Source organism: Columba livia, chromosome 15 (genome assembly GCF_036013475.1).
Source record: "Columba livia isolate bColLiv1 breed racing homer chromosome 15, bColLiv1.pat.W.v2, whole genome shotgun sequence".
Taxonomy (NCBI): Eukaryota; Metazoa; Chordata; class Aves; order Columbiformes; family Columbidae; genus Columba; species Columba livia.
This window is the reverse complement of record NC_088616.1, coordinates 8092652-8110276: the sequence shown is the minus strand read 5'-3', so window position 1 is coordinate 8110276 and position 17625 is coordinate 8092652. Positions and strand designations below refer to the sequence as shown.

Genomic DNA, 17625 nt, shown 5'->3' with positions numbered 1-17625 from the left:
CACAGCTCCCAGCACCAGCACCACAGCAGTCAGCAGGGCCCTGCAGCCACCTGCTCTTTGGCATTCCCCCGCACCAGTAGGCATGGCAGACCCAGGGATGCTGGATGCCAGCAGAGAGATGTGACAAACCTACTAACCTGCTGCCCCCCAGCACGTAAGGACAACAACCAGAGTGGGAGCAAGCCTGGGCTGTGCTCAGCCTGCCTCTGCTTGCAGGTGTATCAAACACCAAAACCCCACAGGGCTGGGGGGCACCAGTACCGGCCTGCACCAAAAAGCTGGCACAACCAGGAAGGACCTGGCACTGGGAACACCACTCCCTCCGGTACTGCTGCCGGACTGGGGCCACTCAAGACTCCAGCAGGGGACCCAGTACCTTCTCGATGGTGGCCTCCTTGGTGACATCATACACCACACAGACCACGTTGGCCTGCAAGAGAGAAGCGGCAATGGGTGGTGAGTGAGGGTCCCAGTGCACCCCTGCAGCAGGGAGGCCCAAGGCACAGCCATGCTGTATCCCGCATGCTGCCGGCACGCCTGCACTGAAACCTGGCAATGGTGGTAGAGCGCACACGAGAACGCAGACATACAGACAGCCCTCCGACAGTGACAACTTGCCCACTGCCAAGAGCAGCTCTACAAGGGGCTGCTCAGAGCAAAGCCTGGCTCCTCTGTTGCAGGAGCTACCACCAGCACATCTGCCTCCTTGCCTGGTGTCCTGGTTCCCTGCTCCCACCCCTCACCATGTCCCCACGATGGCTCCATCAGTGCCACGTGCTGGGCTGGCAGCACTGCCCTCCTCCCTCTCCAACCCCGCGCAGACAGTGCTGCCACCAACGCTTTATATGAAGCAGACAGAAGGGATCACTGGCCCTTTCAGGAGAGAGTTTAGCGCTAATCCTGAGGACACACAAGGGTTTAGGGAGGATTTCCTGGAGCTGATTTAAGCCTCTGGACACTCTTGCTGTCTGGGTGGAGGGAGCAGGAGCCCCATGCCCACCAGCTCTGCTCCTTGGCCATTAGCTGCCAAGGTGGAGAGATTAAACTGCATTGCTCATGTGAGATACACAGGAGAGAAACAGTTCTATTATCTGTAATCAGGAGATCCTCCTCTGCGCAGAGCCGAGGTTAATCCCAGGGCAGAGAAGAGCAGCTGGGCACACCCCAGCCATCCGGCTGGATTATTCCTCTGTAGCTGCTCCAAGGGACATGGGAGCCCTCATCCCTCCCCGCCCAGCGTTTGCTGGGGCTCCAGCTCCCAAACCAACTCCTCTGTGCCACTGCTTCAACAGGGAGCCATAGGGACCTAATGAAGGGAGCAGGAGGGGTCTTGCCCAAGCTCAGCAACTGCTTCTCCTCTCTTCTGAGTTGGCTGGGAACATCCTGAGGCTACAAGCACATCACCTGCTCAGCAGCCTCCACCTCCCGATGGGCAGTGAGCCATGTCCCACTGTGCTCTCCTTCTGGAGGCTCGCTGGAGGGCCACGGCAAGCCACACACCACAGCTTACAAAGCAGAGAAGGATTAAACAAACCTCCAAACAAACTGATAGCATTAATCCACAGATAACCAACTGCCTATGCATCTCCAGGTGGTGAATGGGGAGAACAAGCAGCCATGTGTCACTTGTTGGCTGCAGGGCTGCAGCCACCACAGGCTCCTGTCACACAACTGCCACCCAGCCCAACTCACCTTAGCGATCTCCTCCTGCAGCTCATCCTCCGTCTGCTCTGACTCTGGATGGGGAAGAGAGCCGTCATCAACCGCCCCCAGCAGCGGGGACCCCTTCCCGGTCCCCTTGGAAGAGCAGAGAAGGGGAGAAACAAGGCTGGCAGGGAGCCAGGAGGGACGGGGCCCTACCTGAGTAGTCCACTATGTGTGTGGGAACCTTCTCGGGGGTGACATCAGCCGGGATTGTGATCTCCTCCGCGCGAGGGGGCACCTGCAAAGCCAGCAGACTCTGCTCCAGCCAGCCATGCTGAACACAGCCAAGAGGACAGATGACAACGAACTTCAGATCCCCACATGGCCACTGCCCAGTGCCCTCCTGGCCACAGTGGGATGACCTCCAGACCATGGATCGCTCCTGGTCCACCAGGCTGCAGACACAGCTTGGCTTGCTGCAGTCCAGCCATCGCGCAGTGTCCCCGCAGTGAAACCAACCAGGGCCTCCCAGCCCTGAGCCCTCACTCAAGAAGCAGCTCCTAACAGCTAAGTCCCATAAGAAAAGCAGCTTTCAGACAAGTCAGTGCTGCCACCCTTGCTATGGCTCTGCAGATAAACCCCCTGTACTCTCCTGGCTCTCCAGCCTGACCTCTCAGCAGCTGGGAGAAGCACTAAGCCGATTGTCCCGGCTCTGCTGTGAGAGCACAGGAAGGTGCACGAAGCCAGTCCTTCCCTGAGTCCTGGGCTGATGCTTCCCAGTGCAAACATCACAGAAGGCACCATCTGCTTGTGGGCACTGAGACAAGCCACATGATGACACAGGGCAAACACACCTGGCCAGACCGACCCTGTTTCTGTATCTGAACAGCAATGGGACAGCGAGCTGCCAAGCCAGAGACTCCCAGAGGCACACACAGGCAGGCTGGATGCTGCTCCTCACAGATGGCCCAGCTCAAAGCACCAGGCCCAACTCCAGCCACGCACAGGGGGCATGGAATGTGGTTCAGCCCCTTCTAAGGGCTCTGTGCTGATGCCACTGCCCCAAGGCCACAACTGGTCAGCAAACAGCCCTGCCACAGAGCAGAGGTGGACACGGAAACCTCCAGCAGGAGCTTGCTGGCTGCAGCAGCGGTGAGCAGGACCCTGGGAGGTACCTGTGCCCCTCGCCAGGGCAGATTGTGCCCCATGTCAGGCATCAGAGCACAGACTGAAGACCCCACCAATTCAGTTGCAGCTCTGCATGGTCCTCACAGACTTAAGCTCCACTGAACCAGCCCCATGGCTGCCCCCCAGTCCCCAGAGAGCTGCACACACCCCTCAACAGTCCCACCTGGGGGCAACACTGCTGGGGACAGAGCCACTGCTGAGGACAGACCCGTCACAGAGTGCTTGAGGGGACACCCAGCGAGGGGCCCAGGGTCCCCTGCTCACGCTCACCTCTTCTGGGAACTCCTCGCCCACCAGAGCCATGATCAGCGATGTCTTCCCCACCTGGGCTAGGAAAGAAACGGAGGACGTTGACACCGTCCGGGCAGAGCCCGAGCGGGACACGGGCCGGGGGTAACCACAGGTGGCTGTCACGACCGGAGCCAGCGGCTGGTGTCACGCACACCCGCGGGGCGCGGAGCGGCTCGGCCCGTGGGCGAAAGGGCTGTCGGTGCCCCTGCCCAGCGGGAGGCCCCGGAGCGGAGGAGGCTGGTGCCGCGGGGCAGCCCGGCTTGCCCGCGGAGGGAGTCCGGGGCTGCTGAAAGGAGCACGCGGGAAGGGCCTTGCCCACAGAAGCCACCTGTAACGAGGGCCCACGGGCTGGCAAGGGCGGCCGGAGAGCGCTGCTACCGGGGGGACCCGGCTCCCGCCCCGCCGGGCCACGGGCAGGCCCGGCCGCTCCCCCCGGGCTCCCCGCGGACGAGGCCCTCCCGGTGCCAAGCGGCACCCCCCGGGTCCCAGGCCATCCCGGTGGCCACCCCCGCCGTGCCCCCGCCTTACCCTCCCCCAGCAGCAGGATCCGCACGTCCCGCTTCATGGCGGCGCCGCCGCTCCCGGGGCCGCCGCCGCGTCCCCCCCGTCTTCGCCGCTTCCGGTCACACCAGCGAGCGGCGGCGCAGAGCGGCCCGGGCAGAGCGGCGCCCCCTGGCGGGTGGGGGCGGCGCCGAGCACTCCGAGACTACCTGGCTTCACCTTTCCATGTTTTATTAACAAAACCAAACAGCAAACGGGGCCGTAAAACACATCCCGCAACCGCCCGGGCCTGGCTTGCGGGCCCCACGCCGCGCCCGACCACAGCAGCCCGCTGGTAGAGGGGAGGTTGTGGCTGGGGCCTGGTTGAGGCCTAAGCCGGGACCTGGCCCAGGAGCTGGTGGGGAAGCCAGGGCCCGGCCCAAGGCCCCCCAAGTCTGCTGTCCCTGCGGAGCAGTGCAGATGAACCAGGGGCCTCCGTGCTCAGCTGCCTGTGAGCTCCCAGAGGAGGACAGCGCTGTGCGAGGCCGTAAGGAGGCGGCAGCCCGAGGGGGCGAAGCGGCAGAGGTGGACAGCGTCATCGTGGCCGGCGTAGTCCTGCACGTCACTGGTGGGGCAGCGCAGCAGCCTCAGCAGCCGCTCTGTGGGAAAGGAGGGGGCTCAGTGCTGGAGGAAGGAGGCTCTGCCACCATGAGGCTTGTCCCTGCCAGGAGACACCTTCCCCAGAGCCTTGTCACCCTGCTGCACTGCTTGTCCATGAGCTGAGTAACAGGGGACAGCAACTGATGGCTGGTAATGGGGAGAGAGCATGACATGGCAGCTCCATGCTGCATGTTAGACCGTCACATTGCAGTAAGCAATGCAGCAGCAGGCGTTAGGGAAGCTCTGCTGTTTCACACTCCCCATGCGCCTGGCTCTGGGCTCAACAGATGCACCACAGCTCTGGGGCAGGCGTGGAGCTCACCCCTCTGTCAGAGCTGGAGGGGTGTAAGTGCTGCCTCCCCAGGCAGGTACAAACAGCTTCAGGAACAAGGTGCTCTTGCCGGGAGAAGGGTGCTGATTGCCCCCGTGCTGGAGGAAGGTCCCTTCTGTCGGCTCACACAGCCACAGAGCTGTTTGCTCATAAGCAGAGATGGAGACAGCCATAATTCCAAGCAGTCATTTGAGTGACAAATCCTGCTCATTGATGAACAGGACTGAGCTCATGCATCGTTTCTGACCTGTGTCTTACAGAGCTTTCTCCTTGCCTGACAGAGACCCTGCCCAGCACCCAGGCAGCTACCCACAGTCCCAAGACTGCAGCACCCAAGGTCTGAGAACCCAGGATGGTGTCTGTACACATTTCTCTCATTTAAAGGAAAAGAGACACTTGGTTTCCCCCCAGTCAGAGGAAGAAGGACAGATCCCTCCCCACCAAAGGCAAGCTGGGCAGCACAGCCCACAGCACCCTCCAGTACTCACCGCCAAAGCCGACAGCCATGGAGCATGCTGCAGGAGACAGGCTGAGCGATGTGGCAAAGTATGGCAGGGAGATCTTCTCAACAACCTGTGTTCCAGCAAGAGAAACACACCAACACCTCAGAAATGAGCAGGCAGGAGACCAGAGCTGCTGCAGTGACAGTTGTTAGGAGGGTAAAGGGCTCCTCTCAAAGGGGAGGCTGACAGATGCACAGCACCTCTTAGAGCTCGGAAACCTGCCAAAGGCATCTATTTGCCAGAGGAGACTCGGCTCAATGATTTAGTGCTCCTGAAAGCAAACACCTTCCCTTCCCATCATGGAAAGGCAGCAGGGCAGCGGCAGGGAGTGGCAGCCTGCCCAGACGCAGCCCGAGGCAGGGGCAGGGCCCTGCCACTCACCTGGGCCAGGCTCAGGAGTTTCCGACCCTAAATGCTGTTGCCCTAAGCAGCTGCTTGCCTGAACCCACCCCATGCCTTCAGACTTGGCTTTACACACAGGGCAGCGCTGCCTCCCCGCACTGTGCCTTGTTCAACATGGCCATGGCCCCGCAGCAGCAGACAAGGGCCCATGCCACCCTGACAGGGCTAGGGTACCTGTTTCTTGCGCAGACTGTAAAACAAGGCTTCCTTCTGCATCCCAAAGCCAACATAGACCAGGGTGCTGGGTTCCCAAGGGCAGAAGGCAGCCAGGCTGGGCGGGAGACTGCTGAGACCCTGGTGAGGGAAACCGAAGGGAAGAAAGTTGAGGCTAGCTTCTCCAGCCCAACCCACCACGGTGGGGAAAAAAAGGAGAGCACAGACGGACACCCGCAGCCCAAGGGCTGGTGTCTAAGTAGCAGGAAATTAGTACAGTGGAGGCTGTTTCCTCCCTCTTGCATTGCCATCTCAGATGTGCTCATGGCAAAGCAAGGAGCAACCACACACTGCCACAGAAACCTGAAGGAAATTGTTTACTGTCAAAGGAGTGGGGCACACAAGGGTCCAACAGGTTGAATTTCCATGACAGCATTATTGTTACATGGGCCTGAAGGTGGCATTGGGTTATGGACTGGAGGCTGAGGCACCACCGCTTTTCCCCAAAAAAGACCCAGCTCCCTTCTGCTGATTGTCACGTGCACTGGGGACCATCTCCACGTCCTGCCCAATACAGACCCTCCTCCCTTTCTAGCAGGTGTCCTCTGCACAAATCCCACACCTGGGTTGGAGCCAGTGTTCTGCAAAGCATCACAGACAACACAGGGCTGGAGTACTTCGCTCTATGAACGCATCACCAGGCTCCAGGCTCTGAATATTCATGCTTTTTGGGACTGTCAACGTTAGCAGCATGCTGATAATTAGGTCTTTTCTGCACACTGTGCTCACTGCTGCCTGTGCTCAGTTTTGCATAGCGCAGGGGTGTCAGCTCTTTGCAGATGCAGTTTTGACTCCTGATGCTTACAAAGTCAGTGCTTCCCAGCAGTTAGGTACTGCCACAATTCCCACTGTCTTCTGACATGCAAGAAGGTGAATTAACAAGATACTCTACAGGCAGCAGAACTAATGAAGATGACTTTCCTAAGCACGCACACTCTCTTTGGCCCCATCCTGCTCAGAGCCTTGAGGCGTCATCCCTCCTCCAGCTTGGCTGCTGCTGAGACCCACTTCACGAGCAGGCAGGGGCCACGCTCACCTCAGGGCTGGCAGGAGCCGGGAAGCTGAGCCAGTCGAGGAGCTCACACTTGTCCTTCAGCCAGTCGGAGGCCCAGACGCTGACCCGCCGGTCCAAGCTGGTGGCCAGCCAGAGCTCACTTCCTTCCACCCCAAAATCACGGTACTATGGAAGACAAAAGCAAAGCTGTGATTCTGGCAGTACAGAAGTGGGAAACTTGCTCCTGCCCAGCACCGGGACAGAGAGTGAGGTCTCACCTGCTTCCTGATGCACTGGAGGACGGTGATAGGAGAGCCTTTGTGGTCAGCGAGGACACGGAGAGTCATTCCAGTGTGAGAGCTGCTGACAGCCACGAGCCCGTCCTTGCTCCCCGATAAGATAATTTCTCCTGTGGGCAGAAGAGAGAAGAGAATGTGACACTTCTTGTAGAAGAAGACGACCATAGGAGAAGAGTCTAAGATTGTGGGATACCAGTGTCCCAAAACACCATGAAAGACTGGGAACATCTGAGTCAAGGGCTGGGTAAGATAAGACATCTTGGAGACACCCACTAAAACACCCAACAGCCTGCCTTAGCTTATTGAATTATCTGGTATACTTCTTCTTCTAGAACGTGTTTCGAGACTGCTTCTGTAGCATAAGTAAGTTTGCTTAGCACAACTTCTACAAGCTGTGAACCTTTGAACTTTCTGCTTCATTAACTAAAAAAGGCCTCAGAGTCCTCAAGCTGGAAGATAAGGGGAGCTGCGTCCTTGTAGATAAGTAAAGGAACAGAACGCTGTCTAACAGAATAATGTTTTGGCTATTGCCAAGAACTTATTTTCTCCAGCTGTGGGTGCAAAATAGCAACTGAAGGTCAGAACTTTAACTGATGGTGTGCCTGATGAAAATGAAGAGCTCCCATGAAGAATAGGGAGACCCCAGGCTCTAATTTTGCTGTTGGCCTGGAATGATGCACGGAGGGTGGGGGTTTGGATTGTGGGGGTGTAATTGTCCAAGGTTTTGCATGCTGAGGGTCCCTCTTCAGGAGGCACCAGCTTGAGCTGCTCTACACTGTACCTTGTGAATAAATTCTTTATTTTAGAAGAATTTCTGGAATCCATGCCTGGGTCTCTGCTATGGGGAGCCTGGGGAAAAGGAACTTCCTTAACACACTGAAGAGCCACTGCAGATTATAAGCAGGAGGACACAAAGGAATGTTTCTGGTGCCCAAACCCCTTTCCTATACCATTGCCAATATACCTCCTGTGGCCCATTTACCACACACTCAACTGGCAGAGTCACTAAAGCTCATTGATAGAAGTTCTCCAGCTCTCCGTGGCCTCAGGAGTCTGGGCAGGTCACCAGTGCGCAGGAGCTGGAGGTCAGGGTAGCCCAGGGACAAACAAATCACACTCTCCGATGCAGCCTCACCATCCGTGGAGTAGGCAATCGCTGTAAGCGCAGCGGCATGGGGGTGCATCTTCAGCTCCATCTCTGTTCTGGAAACGTTGAACACGCGGATGGTGCCATCGCTGTACCCTGCCACTACGTGCTGGCTCTCAGCTCCCCACGCGACGATGGGATGAGGCTCCCAGGCCAGGCACTGGCAGCTCTGCAAAGCAACCAGGGCAGAGACCAATGGCACGCTGAAGGAAGCAAAAGCACCAAAATCTCCACCTGCAAGTATTTCTCCAGCTTTATTTTGCTGGAATTTCAGTACAGAAAAGACCTGGACCTGTTGGAGCGGGTCCAAAGAGGCCACAAAAGTGATCAGAGGGATGGAACAGCTCTGCTGTGAGGACAGGCTGAGATTTGGGGTTGTCAGACTGGAGAAGGCTCCAGGGAAACCTTACTGTGGCCTTTCAGTACTTAAAAGGGGCCTGTAAGAAAGATGGGGACAGCCTTTTTAGCAGGGCCTGTTGTGATAGGACAAGGGGTGATGGTTTTAAATTAAAAGAGAGGAGATTCAGGTTAGACATGAAGAAGAAATTTTTCACAATGAGGGTGGTGAAACTGGTCCAGGTTGCCCAGAGAGGTGGTGGATGCCCCATCTCAATCCTTAGGGACATCCCAGACCAGGCTGGACAGCGCTCTGAGCCACCTGATCCACTTGGAGATGTCTCTGCCCATTGCAAGGGGGTTGGACTAGATGAGCTTTGAAGGTCCCTTCCAACTCAAACTATTCTATGATTCTATGTTCCACGAAGACACAACAGTCCTTACAAACCCAAGCAGTGGACTGTGAGCTCTACCATGAGGAAGAGACTGACATAATACAAACAATTACCTGGTTGAGCACCTGGAACTGCACCACCAGCTCCATACTGCCCAGAGACCAAATCCTCACGCTGCCATCTTCCCCACATGTTACGCAGTGAGTCTCGTCAGGACTGAAGCACACTTCAGTCACCTGCAGCAAGAACGGAGATAGACAACAGGGGAACAAATGCTACAGCCTAGAGCACATCAGCTCCTCTGCCCTCTCATTTCCCAGGACCTCTCTCATGAGATACACCAGCCAAAATCCGTAAAAGGACGTAAAGGAAGGTTGGGTGCTTTGGTTTTGTCCTCAAATGTTGGGCTGACAGCTAGGCTTGTAATAGAAAGCAGCAAAGCTCACCCCAAAGCTAGGCACTACACAACATAGTTGTAAGTAAAATACCTTCTCTTCAATCATTTGAAATCTGTTTTCTGTAGCATAAAAGTACCCCAAAAGCAACAGCAAAATTCAGAACTGTCATTCTTCATCTGTTTTTTGGTTTGTTTGTCGGGTTTTTTTGTTTGTGTGGTTGTATTGGTGGTGATGGTGGTGGTGGTGTTGTTTTATATATTGTAGGCAAAGAAAATGTTCTCCTGTATGGATGTCCAGCTAGCAAACTGAAGGCAGGCAGAAGTCACAGCAGTCAGGATTTAAGCTTTAGTGACTACAAATGACATTCTTCTGCTCTAGCAGAAAGGCCCACAGCTGCTCCTGGGCTGAGGCTGTTACACACCTAAGGCTCGAGCAGATTAGCTCAGACTTTTCGATGCTGGACTCCTTAGCATGCCTGTTTCTCCCTAGACTCCTCCATATTGTCCCATCAGCACTAGTGATCCCTGCAGCTCCCTGAGCTATCCCATGGCCAGAGCAGGGAACGCTTCTGCAGCCCGCACACGTGTCCTGGAGCACAGACGGCATACACAGCACTCGCTGCTCTGCAGGACAAACCACCCCAGCCCAGCCCCTCTGACCTTGTTCTTGTGGCCGCTGATCAGTCGGATGCTCGCGTTCTCCGTCCAGTTGATGTACCACAGCGTTCCTGCTGTGCTGCCCACGATTCCCATTTCTAGAGAGTCATCAAAGGCTGCACTGACTATCGTCCCGTCGAGGGCGATCTCATGTTGTAGCAGGACCGAGCTGGATCTGGAGTAAAGGAGGATGGAGGAAGGATTGGCTGAAATGAGAACAGCCACTCCTTTAAATGCAGTTTTCTAATGAGCCCAGTCAGGTACTTGCAGCTAAACAGTTCAATGAGGGGCTCCTGTAAACTGAACAGTGATTCACCATTGCATTTACACTGCAGCTATACTTTATAAGAAAGAAAGAAAGAAAACAGGATGCAATAGCGTGAGAGAAGAAACAAAGGCAATGTATTCTTACTAATTCTCTTAAAGGAGTTTCTACAAATAACTGACACAAACTTCAGGCATGGTAAACTCCACTCATTTCCAGCATTAAGAGTGTTCAGCTACCTGTGGCAAAAACTCAGTTAGAAGATCCAGTCAGAAAGAATTGGTAGTCATGGGATGGAGAGGAAAAGCTAAGCATGAAAAGCAACAGGAACTGTGTGGTTGCAGGCAGAGCTGATGTCTGTCTGTGAAAATCCACCTCTCAGGTCCCGGGAGCTGCCAGATGAGGGGAAAAGCATTTTAGGGGCATCTCAGGAGCACAGAGTGTTCTCGAGAGGGGTGTCAGTGCAGTGGAGATGCTGGGGCCACAAGCTCCTACCTGGCATCAGGACCTTTCAGCCTTAGCTCCTGCACAGCAGTCACTTCCCACAGGCGGATGCGCTTTGTGTTGCTGCCGCTAACCAGCCTGTTGTGCCGACACAGCAGCACACCTGGGAACAAAGGGCACCCGTGAACACCCACCACTCCCAGTCATCACCCAAGGAGTGCTCTGGACAGCCAGGCCACCGGTTCATTTGGGCAGGGCAGCAGGGGTCTTTTACAGCCTGATACCCAGTGTTTTTGCAGACTAGAGGTGAACCCAAAAGCTCTGATGAGGAAACCCAAGTCACAGATCCCTTGCCACCCCACACATCTTGCATCCAACATGGCAAACAGGTTTTCTGAGCACAGCTGAAATCTGGAAGCCTGTAGGCTCGTTGCTTTTCTTCCCTAACAAGTTCCCAAGGAATTTGGTACAGCTCTGATAGATATCCAAGGCATTTGCACCCACCGATCTCGCCCTCATCGGCCTCCCATGTCATGAAGCAGTGATTAGTCTCCGTGTCCCACACGCAGATGTGGCCTGAGTTGGTCCCACTATAAAGCAGAGCGTCGGCACCGTAACATAGAGAGGTCAGCTCCACCGGCCCTAGCACAGCCGGGGCTGGGGCCCGATGAACCTGCCGAGCACATAAAACAGAAACTTCAGAGAGAACATGGTGCTTATCTACGTGAAAAAAACCCTACCACTCGTCCTACCCTCAGTTCATGCAGTTAATGCCTCAAATACAACTGAAAGCCACTCACAGCCAGCCAACATGATCTCACTAAGAGAAATCATCAGCTCTCACAGACTCGCGGAGGCAGAGCCTCCATTGCACTCACCAGGGGCTTGGAAAAAAAGTCAGAGATGCCGAACACAAATTTTAAAAGAAGGTAAAACTGAGGTTTACCCTGAGGTTGACATCAGTTCCCTGCTGTTCCAACAGCCAAAACATGATGGCTCCCTTCCCCACACAGGCCAGTTCTCTGTGAGAAAAAGGACTAAAAGCCACATCGTGGACTGGCTCTGAGATACAAGTCGATGACATGAGTTCATAAGTGTAGGTGTTCCACAGAGCAATGGTTCGATCACTGTAGTCCCCTAGGTAGAATAGGAAAGAATAGGAAGAAAGTTGGCAGCCTCAGTGCTTCTTCAGGATGCTCGCAAGCACACATGCTGCACACACACACCAACCGTGTTGCTCCCTTGTCCAGTTGTTCAGAGACAACTGCTGTGAGCATGGTCCCAGGCCTGGACATGGCTCCTTGTGTGCTCGGCAAAAGCTGCACAACATGATGGGCCCTCAGCCGAGCTGAGGACAGATGTAACTGGCCCAACGCTTTGTGCTGGTGGCTGCAGCAAATCCAGCCCTGCGATGCAGCCTGTAGCCAGAGTTTGGACCAGCCGGTGGATGATGTGGTAGGGATTTCAGCAGACAGAGCAGATTTTCTGCTGTTTCTACATCCTTAGAAGCTACTGCACACCTCAGCATATGCCCCACACCAGCCCTCCAGCAATACTGTGCACTCAGGGTGAACAACAGTCTTGAAATAAGGAAGGCACGTCACCTTTGCTGAGGTCAAAGCTGAGATGGGACCTGATCTTAATGGAAGATACTGTGTCTGGGTGGCAGTAGAAGGCACTGGCCAAAGTGATGGCAAAACACGTCCAGCTCCTAGACAGCTCCGGAGGACAGTGCCCCGCTGCTGCCTTTCCCAGGCTCCACAGGCTCAGTGGAGACGTTCAGCTTTTATCTTCTCTGCAGCCCAGACCAGAGCTGTTGAAGGAGAGCTCCCCTCCTGCGCTGCTCCAAGAAGAGCACAAAGTTCTCTTCCTCTCCAACAAAGCTTGCTTTTTTCCAAGGGTAGACTCACTAGCCCACAGAGAGCGTATTGCCTGCTCCACAGGTCCTCTCTCATGCAAAACAATAACTTACTAATTGCATATTTGTCCTTTAAATGTCCCCGGCCTAAACAAAACAGACAGCTTGAGCGTCCGTCTTGTGTTGGCATCGCTGCCTGGCAGCAGGCTCACAGTTTGAAGCCTGGCTACTTCTATGCAATTCCACCTAAGCAGCAATAAGAACTCCAGAAGAAGGTTTTTCCCTTTGGATACTATATATAGTAACTCAAACTATTTACACAGGCTTAACAAGCACTAGTGAGCCAGGACAAGAAAGCTGTAACCTAAAGAAAAATGAGCTAGCTGAGGCAGTGAGAAATTGCTGAAAGGGATCTGGGGGAGCCCAGCTTTCATACCTGTGGCTGAGACACACAGGGTGCGTGCTTCCCCTCAAAATACTGCTGGCAGCACCCTGGAAGCACGCTCAGCTGCAAAGAGTACCTCTGTAGGTGGTCACTGCCAGAAGGACCCAAGATCACTTGCAGTTTTACATGTTGCATTATCCATCATCCTGAGGCTACCAAGCAACAGCTTCATATCCACAAGCCTGGCACATCTCTTGCAGGTATTGCACGCTTAGAGCACCTTCCTTCTGTGAGTTGTCTACTCCAGGGTGTACTCCTGCATGCACACCTGGTGTTACAGGTGTACTCACCTAGGGTAACAAGGAATCTGTCATCCCGAGAGAATGCCATGGCTTGTACTTGTGTCTTGTGATGGAAGAGATTTGCTGTGCAAACCCCATCCTGGATGTTCCAGATGCAGATCTGACAGTGGGAGTCTTCGTTCCTGTTTCCTGAGGCAGAGGCAAGAACCTAACAGAACAATATGTTGTCACTGAGATCTTGGTAAGTAATTAGAGAACACTTCATTAATTAGTCTTAGCAACTGTTAGTCTCAAATTGAAGTGATGTGGCTGGCAAAAGGAAAATTCTGTGAGAACAACTATCAGCTGATGGCAGGAGGGAACAGTAGCATCACCCAGAGGAAGGCAGCAGCCTTTACTGTCACACCAAGGCAGCACAATGGACAGCCAGGCTCCAAAACCACTGACTGTGTTTCCATGGCCCCAGGTCTCCACACAGCAGGCAGAAGAAGGAACAGACAAATGGGATTTTAGCCCGTGACATTCCTTTAGCCCAAAGCGACTCAGACAAAATCCAGCCTGGGGCAGCAGAAGCTTCTCCTACCTGGGCATCGTGGCTGACGGCGAGTGTAGAGATCTCCTCTGCGTGGCCAAGCCAGTGATTCTGTGATCCCGAGTGCAGGTCTTCAACCACGATGATGCAGCCACAGCTATATGCGAAGAAGCCTAGCAGAGAAGAAGGAGATGGGATGTTTCCATGTAAAGGCTTCACCCACTACAACCTACTTCACAATTCAGGAAAATTCATTTTTTTTCAGCAATATGTAAAAGCTGAGCCTTCAACACAGCTTGTCAGCATCCTTCCCGTCAGGTTGGGCATGGAGTAAAATCTCACTTCTCTGAACCTGAGCAAAGCAAAGCTGTTGGGCATCACTCCAGCCTGGAGAATGGAGGTGAGATGGCCTGTGCAAGAGCTTTCCCTTCTGCTCTGCCCACTCAACAACTGAAGCCTGAGTCTGCCTGTATCAACTAACGTTTGCCAATAGCAAAGAAGAAGGGTTAGTGGATTTTACCAACGCAAAGAACCCCTGTGTTAAAGCAAAGATCCCAGCCCAAGAGCTAGAAGATCATAACTTGGCTCAGTCCCCACATCTCCCGCCCCTGCAGAGCCTTCCCAGTGTACCTGTGTCCGGGTTCCACACCATATTCCCTCGGCCGTTCCCGTTGTAGCCGATCACTGCTTTCAGCTTCAAGGCCTCACTGCCAGCTGGAGGAGACAAGAAACTCTGCAAGAAAAATAGACACTGGCTTAAAATAAGCTCTAGAAGGATGACCCAGTCAAGTACATTCAACATCCACATAAGAAAAAGCATGTGTGCAAGCACACGTCTTCACACGTGATACACAAATTCATGCCAATACTTGCACAACTCGGCTTAAATACATCAACAGACAAATACTAAAGTGCACACTTACACATACGAAAGAGAAACTGCACCAACAAAACCAGGCACAGATGCTTTCAGCTGGGGCACAAAACAGGTTGGCAGCAACTGCCCAGCAGATGAGCAGCTGCTCATTCTGCTGGGAAAGAGTTCAATGGGTTCTGCTGATTTGGAGATGTAGCTGTTTCAATAGGAAGACAGTGGGGAGAAAAAAAAGCTACCAGGTGGAGGGACAGAGGAGAGAATTGAGGGTGCAAGCTGAATGTAGCTTTTCTCCCGGCACCATGAATAGCAGAGCTTAGGAAAAGGTTGAGTGAAGTTTCTGTTTTATTATTGCTCTGTTTGTTAACAGAGCGAGAGCTGTGCCTTGACTATCTTCCCTACACTCCATGGCTTGCCTTCCCCAGCCTGCTCTGCCAACGCAGCTGCTCGCAAATATGGGTGCGTGATGAATCACTCCATTGCTCACTCGTCTTCCACTTTCAATAGCACATGCCACTTCCATTTCTTTTGGATAAAAATGTATGCAGATTTACTGAACAGAAAAAGAGTTGATCACAACTCACTTTTTACTGGTCTGGAAAGAGCTGAATGTAGAGGAGAAAGGGGAACTAATGTTAGAAGTTTCTAATTTAGCATCAGGCCCAGGGTTATATTTCACAAATTGCTTTCAAACAGATAATAAAATGGAAACAATATGGAAAATCCACCGATCCCTGCCTCAAAACACCTGTTTGCCACCTGCCCAGAGAACCAGCCCTGGCACAACTCTCACCTGGGGCAGCACCGATGCCTTAAAGCGAGGAGTGAAATGCCGGTAGGAATCTGGGCGGACGGAGCATTGAGACTTGGGACTTTTGGTCTCCTTGCTGGGTTCTGCCACACAAAGAAAACGGTACAGATGGGATGCTGCTCCTGGGAGTGGTTTGGGAGCAGCAGCTGGGCTGGGGCTCCCCTTCCATTCATATCTGTGCATGTGTGTGCATACAGACACATGCAAGGCAAAAATCAGACTACAGCATCACACACGCTCCTACATGACTGGCCAGAGGAAAAGCCCCAGCTTTCCAGGAGCAAAGGAGGAACATTCATCTCCCCCCATCATCCTGCTCAGCCGCACCACACTGCAAACAGCCTGAGGGCATCCACACTACGTGCCCTGGACATCCCTGCAAAAGCATAAGCCACACAGCAAGAAAGAGGTTTTCAACGAGAGCAGTGGAGGCACCGTTTTTTGTTCAAGCTTTCCAACACGTCCTGCCTGGGGCTGAGCACTGGCAGCTGCCCGTTCCTGGCAGCTCGCCATGGACTGCTGCAGCTTTGAGGCTGTGCAGCTATTAATAGAGACACTGGGAACTTTAATTTCAGCTGGATTTATAGAATGTGCCACTTAGAGATGATATTGGCTCCAAGCTGAAGAGGGGCTTTTGGTGTGCCTAGAAGTGGCAGCATGGAAAGAGCCAGAATAAACAAGCAGTCCTGGGGACCAGTGTGAGCTTCCCTCAGTACTGATTCTTGTGGTAACCACGGAAGAGCCCCGAGGAACACCTCAGTGCACATCTGGGTCTATCTGTACCATATGAATAATGATCATAGAATCATTCTGGTTGGAAAAGACCCTCAAGATTAACCTAACACATTAACCTAAAACTGGCACTAAACCATGTCCCTAAGAACCTCATCTACATGTCTTTTAAACACCTCCAGGGATGGTGACTCCACCACCGCCCTGGGCAGCATCTTCCAATACCTGACAACCCTTTCCGTAAAGAAATTTTTCCTAATATCCAATCTAAAACTCCTCTGGTGTAATCTGAGGTAATTTCCTCTCATACTGTCACTCGCTACTTGGGAGAAGAGGCAAACACCCTCCCTGCTACAACCTCCCTCTTTACTTTTCAGGGATAGACCAAGCTGCCGTGCAGGCGTGCGCATATCGTGCCCTGAAGAAGCCTCTGTAAAAGATGAGAATATCCCTGATTTACCGTTTGCTGATTCCCCAGGTGACCTCGAGCTCTCCTGCCGCAATTTGGGCCTCACAACAACAAGCTCCTCATTCCTGACCGACTCCACCACAAGGACTGAGGCACCTGTGTCTCCGTTTACCACCGTCTTGCTGCTGTCTCGCAGACCTGCTTCCTCCTCTTTGTCTGACTCGGAGGAAATACCTGAAGAGAAAAATTAGTGGGAGGATGGAGCCATCCGTGTCCTTCAGGACTGCTTCATGTGTGACCAACCCTTTGGTTTCTGGCAGTGTCACTATCCTGCTCTGTGTAACAGCCCATTTGTTAGGGTGAAGGGCAAAACAGACATGTCCTCCTGGGTATGTCCAGCGAGGTAGTTGCTATAGCCCTCAGAGAAGCTGTGCCAGCAGTTTAGTCTATGAAGGAGAGCAGAGGATAAAGCAGTGCTGAACCCCAACACCTATGGCTGGCTTTAGGGAAGGAAAATGCAGACTGGTCTGTCAGTCTGTGGTAAGGGGATCACAGGCAGGGACAGCTCCAAGGATGCTGCTGAATTAGGCAAGGAGATTTTGTAAAATGAGATTAATTTTCCCCTTTCCTGTAAGCAGTTCCTCTTACTTTGATGTCCTGCTTGGTGGACAGAGCTGACATCCAAACACGGTGGCGAGGACAACAATGGAAGAGGCACTGTCTGCCGAGGTGTCTCAGAGGTGTCCTTTAGCTTCTCAGAGCTTTCTTCTGTGGAAAGAAAAGGGTTTGTGTAACTTCCTTCATCCCTTAGATCCTCTCATCCTCCTGGGCTGATCGATGGCGACACCTCCAGGATCATTTCTTCAGCTTCCTCTTACACAGGAGAAACCACTTCTCTGTCCTTCAAGAAAAGGAGGGACAGACAGAGAGAGGGACAGCGAGGGCAGGGAAAACACAGAAGAGATAGAGGCTGGGAAAGACAGAAGGCAAAGCTGAAAGACCTACCAGAAAACCCAGAGCAGTTTCGCTCAGGACATCCCCTCCTCGGCAGAGTCCCGCTCAGAGGTACTAGTTAA

At 53.6% G+C, this 17625-nt stretch overlaps 1 protein-coding gene across 9 annotated transcripts in view; it reads right to left on the bottom strand.

Moving 5' to 3' along the window:
• LOC102094726 (mitochondrial Rho GTPase 2) overlaps positions 1-17625 on the bottom strand; it is a 43278-nt gene that overhangs the window by 9424 nt on the left and 16229 nt on the right. Inside the window, exons 26-45 of one of the 9 annotated variants that reach the window (XM_065030913.1) lie at positions 17198-17317; positions 16601-16783; positions 15391-15491; positions 14354-14456; positions 13775-13896; positions 13240-13399; positions 11593-11783; positions 11151-11319; positions 10698-10809; positions 9941-10112; positions 8997-9119; positions 8141-8321; positions 6985-7115; positions 6749-6892; positions 5674-5793; positions 5083-5167; positions 3103-3161; positions 1861-1942; positions 1693-1736; positions 377-430 (exon numbers count right to left, since the gene is read on the bottom strand). In XM_065030913.1, coding sequence (XP_064886985.1) covers positions 377-430; positions 1693-1736; positions 1861-1942; positions 3103-3161; positions 5083-5167; positions 5674-5793; positions 6749-6892; positions 6985-7115; positions 8141-8321; positions 8997-9119; positions 9941-10112; positions 10698-10809; positions 11151-11319; positions 11593-11783; positions 13240-13399; positions 13775-13896; positions 14354-14456; positions 15391-15491; positions 16601-16783; positions 17198-17317 — 2456 coding nt within the window. Of the gene's footprint in view, positions 1-376; positions 431-1692; positions 1737-1860; positions 1943-3102; positions 3162-3651; positions 3781-3838; positions 4263-5082; positions 5168-5673; positions 5794-6748; positions 6893-6984; positions 7116-8140; positions 8322-8996; positions 9120-9940; positions 10113-10697; positions 10810-11150; positions 11320-11592; positions 11784-13239; positions 13400-13774; positions 13897-14353; positions 14457-15390; positions 15492-16600; positions 16784-17197; positions 17318-17625 lie in introns of those variants that run through there. The other 8 variants (XM_065030905.1, XM_065030906.1, XM_065030908.1 and 5 more) reach the window with 8 other exon arrangements.